The 10668-nt window shown below is 37.3% G+C and overlaps 2 protein-coding genes across 3 annotated transcripts in view; one reads left to right on the top strand and one right to left on the bottom strand.

Annotated features, from left to right (window-relative positions):
- Nucleotides 1–3894, top strand: part of LOC102586113 (pre-mRNA-processing-splicing factor 8-like) — a 13657-nt gene extending 9763 nt beyond the window's left edge. The window contains exons 18-26 of the mRNA XM_006361576.2: nt 123–739; nt 821–927; nt 1031–1285; nt 1379–1852; nt 2054–2215; nt 2298–2495; nt 2628–2906; nt 3031–3273; nt 3393–3894. Of these exons, the coding sequence (XP_006361638.1) occupies nt 123–739; nt 821–927; nt 1031–1285; nt 1379–1852; nt 2054–2215; nt 2298–2495; nt 2628–2906; nt 3031–3273; nt 3393–3584 (2527 nt within the window). The 3' untranslated portion in view covers nt 3585–3894. The remainder of the gene's footprint in view (nt 1–122; nt 740–820; nt 928–1030; nt 1286–1378; nt 1853–2053; nt 2216–2297; nt 2496–2627; nt 2907–3030; nt 3274–3392) is intronic.
- A 328-nt stretch (nt 3895–4222) lies between these two features.
- Nucleotides 4223–9854, bottom strand: LOC102585674 (pentatricopeptide repeat-containing protein At4g33170-like). 2 transcript variants are annotated; one of them, XM_015315405.1, is made up of 3 exons: nt 9683–9854; nt 6104–8054; nt 4223–4718 (listed from the first exon to the last, which is right to left on the bottom strand). In XM_015315405.1, exon 2 carries the CDS (start codon nt 7975–7977, stop codon nt 6205–6207), a length of 1773 nt encoding a protein of 590 aa, XP_015170891.1. In that variant the 5' UTR covers nt 7978–8054; nt 9683–9854; the 3' UTR covers nt 4223–4718; nt 6104–6204. The 2 variants fall into 2 exon arrangements, with proteins under 2 accessions (XP_015170891.1, XP_015170892.1); XM_015315406.1 differs by lacking the exon at nt 4223–4718 and adding an exon at nt 5202–5940.
- Between the last annotated feature and the right edge of the window lie 814 nt (nt 9855–10668).

The following is a 10668-nucleotide window of genomic DNA, read 5'->3' as shown; positions in this document are numbered from 1 at the left end:
TTTTTTTGTGGGGGGGGGGGGAGGGGGGATGCTTTTACTCTCTGAAGTGGGTTATTTTGTCTCAGTTTTGCATACGTTCCTTGATTAAGATTTTGCTAACTCAGTTCCTTTTGATATTTCAGTTTCCCTACTTGGGAGGGTCTTTTCTGGGAGAAAGCTTCAGGTTTTGAGGAATCCATGAAGTACAAGAAACTGACTAATGCTCAACGATCTGGGCTTAATCAAATTCCAAATCGTAGGTTTACACTTTGGTGGTCACCGACCATAAATAGGGCAAATGTCTATGTTGGTTTCCAAGTACAGCTGGATCTGACTGGGATATTTATGCACGGGAAGATTCCAACTCTGAAGATATCTTTAATACAGATATTCCGTGCACATTTGTGGCAGAAGATCCATGAGAGTGTCGTCATGGATCTCTGCCAAGTTTTGGATCAAGAGTTGGATGCATTGGAAATTGAAACTGTACAGAAGGAAACGATTCATCCAAGAAAGAGTTACAAAATGAATAGCTCGTGTGCTGACATCCTCCTCTTTGCTGCGCATAGATGGCCAATGTCAAAACCTAGTCTTGTGGCTGAATCAAAGGATGTGTTTGACCAGAAAGCTAGTAACAAATACTGGATAGATGTGCAGCTTCGGTGGGGTGACTACGATTCTCATGATATTGAGCGTTATACACGAGCAAAGTTCATGGATTACACAACAGACAACATGTCTATTTATCCATCGCCTACTGGTATGTCACATGTGCATCTGTTGATCAATCAAATTCATTCCCTTTGTCAGACAAGTTTTATTTACTTGTTTCTTTTTTCAGGTGTTATGATTGGACTGGACCTTGCTTACAACTTGCATTCCGCCTTTGGAAACTGGTTTCCTGGTTCAAAACCATTGCTTGCCCAAGCCATGAACAAGATTATGAAGGTATCTCTCCTTTTCTAATCATCCATTATTTTCGTAATCTGGTGCATGCACAGTATGTGTTACGGCTGAAAGTTTCTTAACATCCTTGTGTTCCATTATGCAGTCAAATCCTGCGCTCTATGTGCTGAGGGAACGCATAAGGAAAGGGTTGCAACTGTATTCTTCAGAGCCCACAGAACCATATTTATCATCTCAGAACTATGGAGAGATATTCAGCAATCAAATCATCTGGTTTGTTGATGACACAAATGTGTACCGTGTGACCATCCACAAGACCTTTGAGGGAAATCTGACAACAAAGCCAATAAATGGTGCAATTTTCATTTTCAATCCCAGGACAGGTCAACTGTTTTTGAAGGCAAGTACAGTTCGACTATAATTTTCTCATGAACTCTTTGGGAGAACTCCATTGTCCAGTAGCTAATGTGTGTCCTGTTCTTTTCATTTACAGGTCATTCACACAAGTGTGTGGGCAGGGCAAAAGCGTCTTGGCCAACTGGCAAAGTGGAAAACAGCTGAAGAAGTGGCTGCGCTTGTTAGGTCTTTGCCTGTTGAAGAACAACCAAAGCAAATTATTGTGACTCGGAAGGGAATGCTTGATCCATTGGAGGTCCACTTGCTTGATTTTCCAAATATTGTTATCAAAGGAAGTGAGCTGCAATTACCATTCCAGGCTTGTTTGAAGATAGAGAAATTTGGTGATCTGATACTGAAGGCTACAGAGCCACAAATGGTTCTGTTCAACATATATGATGATTGGTTGAAGAGTATCTCATCTTATACAGCATTCTCCAGGCTCATCCTCATTCTGCGTGCGCTCCATGTGAACAATGAGAAGGCTAAGATGTTACTCAAGCCTGACAAGTCTGTCATTACTGAGCCTCACCACATCTGGCCTTCACTTACAGATGACCAGTGGATGAAGGTATACTTAAGTCGATGTACCTATGCTTCATCCGGTATTTGCCATACCTTGATATTGTGAAAGGAACTTTTGTCAGTGGCTTTATGAGCGCTCTTCATAAGGAGAATATCTTTTTGTCTTGTTTGGTAACACACCTGTGAGGTTGTGGATTTTGATTTGGTTGACGTATTTCTAATTCTGGATTGTTGTGCATGGTTTCAGGTTGAGGTAGCACTTCGAGATCTCATTCTCTCAGACTATGCAAAAAAGAACAATGTGAACACATCAGCATTGACAGTGTCTGAGATCCGTGATATTATACTTGGAGCTGAGATAACTCCTCCATCACAGCAGCGCCAACAGATAGCTGAGATTGAGAAACAGGTAATGGTCCTGGAACTTCTAGTACTTGGCGAAGTAGTACTTTGTTTTAGATTTGCTGTTGCTGATGTGCATATCCTTTCAGGCTAAGGAAGCAAGTCAACTGACTGCTGTTACCACAAAGACAACTAATGTCCATGGTGATGAGTTGATTGTTACTACAACAAGTCCCTATGAACAAGCTGCCTTTGGCTCTAAAACAGATTGGCGTGTCAGAGCAATTTCTGCTACAAATCTCTATCTCCGTGTGAACCACATATATGTAAATTCAGAGGACATAAAGGTGCTCATTTTCTCGCCTTCTTTTGCTCAACTAGACATACTATACTTTTTTATCACTTTTTACCTAGAATCGTTGTAGTTTCCAAAAAGAAAATATTCCACTAACATATTTCGATTTTAACTATTTGTTCAGGAGACTGGATATACTTACATCATGCCAAAAAATATTCTGAAGAAGTTCATCTGCATTGCTGATCTGCGGACACAAATTGCTGGTTACTTGTATGGTGTAAGTCCACCAGATAATCCTCAGGTGAAAGAAATCCGGTGTATTGCAATGCCTCCACAGTGGGGTACACATCAGCAGGTGCATCTACCTTCTGGTCTTCCTGAGCATGATTTTCTCACCGACTTGGAGCCGTTGGGATGGATGCATACACAACCAAATGAGCTTCCTCAGTTATCGCCACAGGTTAACTTCTAATGATCTTTGTTTTGTTTGTGTAGCTGTAATGAGTTATTCCGGGTATTAGGTTGGGTTTGTTTATTTCCTCTATGCACGGCTCTTCTGATGTGTGAATTATTCTGAATAACAGGATGTGACTTCACATGCTCGGGTCCTGGAGAACAACAAACACTGGGATGGAGAGAAGTGTATTATATTGACATGCAGTTTCACGCCAGGGTCTTGTTCATTAACTGCATATAAGTTGACGCCAACTGGGTATGAATGGGGACGTGCTAACAAGGATACAGGAAGTAACCCTCATGGTTACCTGCCAACTCATTACGAGAAGGTCCAGATGCTGTTGAGTGACCGATTCCTTGGCTTTTACATGGTAAGTATGCACAGATTATTCAGTTGGATTTTTGATTGGTGCATCAATGTTTCGTGCATGTTTGCGATGCTTTCTTCCATGTAGATCTGAATGTAAATTGATTTATTTATTTTGTGCAGATACCTGATAATGGACCTTGGAATTACAACTTCATGGGAGTGAAACACACTGTTAGCATGAAATATGGAGTGAAGTTAGGTACACCTCGTGAGTACTACAATGAGGATCACAGACCAACGCATTTCCTGGAATTCAGTAATATGGAGGAAGGTGATACTGCTGAGGCAGATCGAGAGGATACATTTACATAATAAATATACTGCTACTATTCAAATGAGTAATTTGGGGCGTCCAATCAAAATGGTTACTTTTGTGTTCCTTGTATGTTTCAGCTGTAATACGGAGTGTAGTGGCCGATGGAACAAGTTGTAAATATATGAAAATGATTTTGTAGCTTGATGCCACTGTATACTTTTTATTGGAGGATGACTCTCTGCTAGCTTTAGCTGGTATAGAACGTTACTGTTTAGCTTGCGTTGCTTGTTTGTTGTGAAACAAACAGATGCTTGTACATTAGAGTAAGTAAATTGTTTTTTGGGTATTTTGAATTTCCCTTAATCCCGCAGCTGTGGCTCTTTATCTTATTCTTCAAATTTTATTAGTACTACTTTTGTTTCTAGTACATTGATTACCTTTTTATCATCAGTGATTTTTTTTCTTTATTATTTGCATCCTAGCTTTCAAACCTGTTCATTGTTGTTGTTTACACTTGTGTTCAGCCTTGGTCGCTTGCAACTTGACTATTCCACCAAATACTTGCTAGCTCGTACCAACACATGTACCAATTAACTTTGTCCAGTATTTGTTCTCCATGGATATTTGTTCTCCAGTGCAGATGGTTACCATATTAGGAATAATGGAAAGTTGAACGAAGTAAAAGGAAACACCATTAAGTCTATAACCTTCAATAACTTCGAGATAAAGGAATAGAAACACTGAAAACGCTAATTTAAGTTTGTGAAATTGGGTATAGTAAGATAAGTGTTGCAGAGAAATCATAAAATTTTCTTATTTCACATTGTGCTACATGAAAGAAGAGTGCAAAAAAAAAAAAGGGATCCGTCTTGCTGATATCAGCCTTGTAAACATATTGTTTCATTGCCCATCAACGCAGACTGGTATTTAAAGAATATTTCACCAAAAATTTACAGCTTTGATGCAACTCCTATAATCTCTGAGGAATTTCTTAGCCGAACACCCATGGCTAGAGAGGCACCACCGCGACTTCACTTTGTCACTTCTATTAGTGTCAAGTATACTGTATGGGGATTGACTTTTCGCAGCTTGTTGCTGCAGACTCTTGTTGAACAATACAAATATATTCATCTTTAATGATCTGCTGATGCTTATGGATGATGTACTTCCATGAGTGTTGATATATGTATCTGAACAGAAAGCTAAACCGAGTGAGGCTCTGATACTTTTCTTTATCTATATAATAAAAAAAAGACAAACATTTTGAATGAACAAAACAAAGCGAACGAGGCAAGGATATCAGGTAATGGCAACAACCACAAAGTAGTAGCAGCATAGAACATAAACATTTTTTGTTTTATAGTTGTGGTGTCCGGGCCAACTTGCACGCAACTCGACTAATTGCATGGCATATCTATCACCTCCCACTTAGCAACAGGTATCAAGTAACAGATGGGAAGAAATCATCTACTGTTTTTTGTTTATGTTTATGCTCTAAAAGCGTAAACATAAATCTTAATCAACAGAAACTCATCCTACCACAAAATTGCCAAACAGAAAAGTGCACTTTACTTTAGGTTAAGTGAATTCACCAGAAAAGATTTTCTTTGACAAAAAACATATCGGCTTTTTAGATGCTGGAAGAAGTCATGTGATGGCAAAAACATGAGAATAGAAGTGAGTATATGAAATTAGAGAGTATAGCTGCTCGTAGATAAATAGATACAGACACTGTACCAGAACAACTAGCATTCAAAGAACCACTTATTCCGTCACATTACACGATACATAAACTTACGAAAGTGATTTTTTGAGACATAATATGACCTGGAAAAGTAGCGTATGCTAAGAGTTTACTTGTAGCTCAAAATTGATACACAGAAAAGAATAAATCCCAAAAGCGAAATGACATTTCATTCACACGTCAAAGAAATTCTCCATATGCATAAGATCGTAGAATCTCAAATACGGGATGCAGGTAAAGAGCAACTGCATCTCCATAGAGAAAACTGATTTTAACAAGATACCTTTTAATCGTTCTAACAAATTCATACCTGAACCTGAAAGGCCAAGAATTAAGAGTTCTCTACGCAGTTTTAGAGGCAAATTTCTGTCATTGAACCAATCCAATTGTTTACTTATTCAATGAGACTTGAGTTAATTTGGAAGCTCACCCAACCTATTTTAATTTAAATTCAGTAGGATCAAATTGTGAAACCTATGCTTAAAGAATTAGAGTTACAAAATCAGCCACAAAGGTCAAAGAATATAAACTTTCTTATGCACCTTAAAGAGGAAAATTTCAGTCAGTGGGGATCAAAATGCCAAATCCATCCCTAAAGAATGAGGGCAACAAACTCAGCTGTTACCAAAGCATAGGGTGATTGCAGTCACAAAACTCGACCTGTCAGACTAAATATATAAACTCTTAGATAAATATCCAGATCAACAGCTAGATAACCAAACCATCCGATTACATCATGAAGGAAGACACAACAACATTCATCTCCGAGGATCAAGTTTTAAAAGACCAAAAATAGTTTGAAAGAAGCAGATTGAAAAGATAAGTCCACACCTTTGTTAGTTCAGTAAAATCTGTCATTTCAGAAATCCTTCGTACATGCCGAGCTTAATGTTCGCAATAGTGCTGAAGCAGTGGGAACAGATCTGCCTTTCCTATGCTGAATCAAGGAGGATAATTTCTTCATCCCATCCACAGCCTAAAGTTCCAAGCACATTCACGATTTCCTCAATCCTTGAGTTCGCAAAATTGCCAATTGTGAACTTCTCAACAGATCCCTTCACTTCAATGAGACTATGACCCGCCTCCTTCTTTAAACCACAACTCTTCAGCATTTTTCTTGCCTCTGCTACACTATTCCACTTCTCGTCTGAAGCATATAAGTTTGATAACAAAACATAAGGCGAAGTAGAAACTGGCTGAAGCTGTAGGAGCTTCTTAGCCATTCTTTCCCCAATTACAACATCACCATGCAGCCGACAAGCTGAAAGTAAGCAACCTAAAACAACTGAATCATGCCCAAAGGGGTACCTTTGCATGTATTCTTCAGCATCTTTCAGTCTCCCAGCTCGTCCTAGTAAATCAATGAGGCAAGAGAAATGTTCAATGTCGGGAGTAACCCCATAAATCTCGTTCATGGTATTGAAGTAATATAGGCCCTCATCTACAAGCCCTGCATGATTGCAAGCGACTAGAAGTCCGAGAAATGTGACAGAATCAGGCTTTAAACCAACACTCTTCATCTCCTCGAATAATTTTATAACTTTTTTTCCGTGGCCATGGTTAGCAAATCCAGCAATGACACTATTCCATGAGACAAGGTTACGAGAAATCATTAGCCTAAAAGTTGTATATGCATACTGGATACAGCCACATTTAGCATACATGTTCACAAGGGCATTGACAACACCAATATCTACACTTGAGCTTTTTCTAATAAGATGAGCATGTATTTGCTGCCCAAATTGCATCGAACCCATGCCAGCACATGCAGAAAGCAGACTAGCATAAGTAAACTCATCAGGCCCTCCATCAAAATATTCGACCATCTCTCTAAAAACAACCAAGGCCTTAGAATGATCATCACAACGAGAACAAGCAGCAATGAGAGTATTCCATGAAATGACATCTTTCTCTTTGATTGATCTGAAAATTTTGTCAGCTTCATTTAACAAGTTCAAATTTGAGTACATTGTCATTATTATATTGCCTATAAAGGCGGTCCCATCAAGTTTGAGCTTGATTGTTTGGCTATGCAATTGCATTCCTTTCCCCAAATCATGTGCAGTATCGCAGGTTCCTAATAAGCCAACAAAGGTAAAGCGGTCCGGAACCAACCCTTGTTGGCACATACTTTTGTAGACTTCAAATGCTTTCTCTCTTTGATTACTTTCTACCAAACCCATTATGATTGTGTTGTAGGAGACATCAGTAAGAGTGGGTGTCAATGCAAAAACTGATAGAGCGTCACTACATTGACCATTTTTCATGTACATTGAGATCAGAGAGTTGGACACAAACGAAATGGATGAACAGCCTAATTTGATAGACTGGGAATGTATTTGCCTACCAAGTTTCAAGGCCAAGAGGTTAGCACATGAACTAAGAGCACTAGCAAGGACAAATTCATTGGGCTCTAGTGGCATTTGGGAGTAGAGGCTGATAGCCATGAGGTGTTTCCCATCTTGATCATAACCAGCGATCATGGCTGACCAGGTAACGAGATTTCTTTTGGACATCTCATTAAAAATCTGACTGGCAAAGTTAATATTTCCACACTTGGCATACATGTTGAGGATGTGATTAGATATAAGAACATCACCTGGTAAGCCTGACTTGATTGCAGCTGCATGAAGAGAGAGTCCATAATGGAATGCCTTGGTCTTAGAACAATGATGCAATAGTGAACCAAGAATTTCTGGTACCATTTACCACACACGAAGGGAAGTTCTCATGTACTAGTACATCTCTTATATAAAAAAGGTCTTCACTCAAGCAAATAAACCTGCATGAAAGGTTCAGCAAATAAGGGCAGAGGACAAAAACAAAACCGTTGATAATTATAATTATAACTAATTCAAATTAAGTACAAGTTTTTCTTTCATCGTCAGGTCAATAACAAAGAAGTTTCACATATATGCAAATATTACAAAAACATCCGTCACATAAAATAACATCATATTTTATCTAGCAAAACCACTTACTCGCTCCTTCTGTGTAACCTACTCATATTCTTTCTCTATATTGTTCTCAAAATTAGCTTCACATTGGCATTAACTCCAAAACTAGTCCTGTTTTCCCCTTTATCTTCGCCAAACAACATCACTAAACTCCAAAAAGAAAATAATAACATAAAGAACAAAGAGAAAAGCAAAAGACAGCCTAGTAAATAAGGAAAGACAAAAGGAGAGGTACACGGAGAAGTGGAAAATGTTGCAAATCAGAGTCATTTCAACTTTATGAAGTTTACAACAACTAAGAGGTTTATTAAAAAGAAGTGCTCTTTACCACATGAATGTCATTTTCTCACCTGGCAAATCAAACTTCAAATCACAACTCCTAAAACTTTCTTGTTACTTTTTAAGATCTGAAAAATCGCATCTTGTAGCTTCTACATTTATATAAACAACAATTTAACCAAAAAAGCAAAAGCAAATCAATCATCTTACTATTTCATTCAAGACGAGTAGCCAAACCAAACAACACAAGTTCTTTGAAACAGTGAACTTATGCAACTTGACAAAGTAACTGTATAAAATGCACAAGCAATATATACGTAGCTCTTTAACATAACATATAGATAAGTTAACTGCACTTCATCTTCATAAACATACAAGTTGTGTGGTCATTATTAAATTACCTACGAAGTAAGGTGGAACAAGAACTCAACTTGGGTCATTATTGAATTTCTTCCTCTTGTTCTTTTTCCCATAAGCTACAATGCAACCAAGTTTGATAACCAAAAAACCTAATCTTGGATCATCATCTCACGCACAGAAATTTGGAATTTTCTTTTTGCTAATGTTTGTATACTTTATTTCTCTCCCTTGTTTCCATTCCCCTTTTAATTCTTAAAATAAAAAATATGAGAGGTTTCCTCTAAACATTCGAAAATCAGATCTGCAAATAGCGAGGATATATATATACATATCCAACTTTCGCACATGTGGACTAATTTCATGGGATACCTGTCACCTCCCACCAGCGACAAGTACCAGATAACTCTGTCCAACAAAGCTAGGACAAATGAGAAGAAATCAGCGTGTTTTTTTGTCTCTGCTGGACTATGAACCTAACATGATTCTCAACTCACTTCATTGACCACTACGCCACACCCTTGGCTGCAAATCCTCCATTATACTATCTGATCACCTTTACTGAACTTATCAAATATATCCCCAATTAACATTTTCCCCCAATTTCAACAGAATCTACCCATTTCGAACTGAATGAAATGGTGACGTGATTAACAAAATCAAAACACTAACACAAAAAAATATAAAATGTGTAGATATAATAACACTCTTCATTCAACAATTTTCCTATTTCAGTTAAAAATTGGTCGAATTGAGTCTGAAACAGAGCAGGAACAAAAATTAATGGAGGAAAAATTCGAAGTAGTATATGAAATACCTCTTCTGGTGAAGCCTATCAGCAATTTATAAGCTGATTGATAAGACTCTGCTCTTCTTCAACTTCCGCCAATGGCTATGCAATTCAACAATTGAAATTGCCGCTGGTATTTCAACTTCCGTCAATGGCTATGAAATTGCCGCCGGTATTTAGTAATCGGTAAAGTTGGACAATAAAGTTAATAATAATTTAATAAAGTAAAAAACGGAAATTTCACAAATAGCCACTAAAATAAACATAATTAGGCTATAATTATAGTTTGTTAATTATGATTCGTAGCTACATGTTAGAGTGAGGAGGGAGGCTAGCGAGACTGGGAGAGGGATGAGAGAGGCATGTGAGAGAGTGGGGAGAGGCTAATTGTGTGTATATATATGTCGAATTTTATATGTATATTTGTCAAATAATTGTATATAACTGATATACATATGTATTTGCAAATCTGGGTGAGCGAGATTGGGAGAGGGAGGATAGAGGTGAGCGAGAGATGATAGAAAGTGGAGAAGAGAGACGAATTGTATTTATATATCTATCATATAATTTATATGTATATGTATAATTTGGATTTGTATATGTATAAGAGAGAAGAGAGGGGAAGAGAGGAGAGAGGTGTACGTAATTAATAGCTTAAATTAAGTTGTGAGTGATAATTAATGGAATTTGTAGTTATGTTAGTTAATTAATTAGTATATGTTTGATTATCCACGTAATTTCTCCAAGACTATATTTAGCCCTTTTTCTTAAATGAAAAAAAAAAATCATCCACAAAATTTAAGTTAATTACTTTTGTCTATTTATTTACTTTTATATCTTTATGGTATATATTATATACTAATAAAGGATTAGTTCATTCCATCATATATAAATAAGTTCATTTCTCCCTAGATATATATCATCTACTAATATGGTATAATAAAAAACTTTATTTATTCCTTAAAATATCACTCATTAGTCCTTTTATGATATGTACATTATATATATATATA

Source organism: Solanum tuberosum, unplaced genomic scaffold, assembly GCF_000226075.1.
Source record: "Solanum tuberosum cultivar DM 1-3 516 R44 unplaced genomic scaffold, SolTub_3.0 scf00358, whole genome shotgun sequence".
In the NCBI taxonomy this organism is placed as follows: Eukaryota; Viridiplantae; Streptophyta; class Magnoliopsida; order Solanales; family Solanaceae; genus Solanum; species Solanum tuberosum.
Note: the sequence above shows the minus strand (reverse complement) of the source record. Positions and strands in the feature narration are given on the sequence as shown.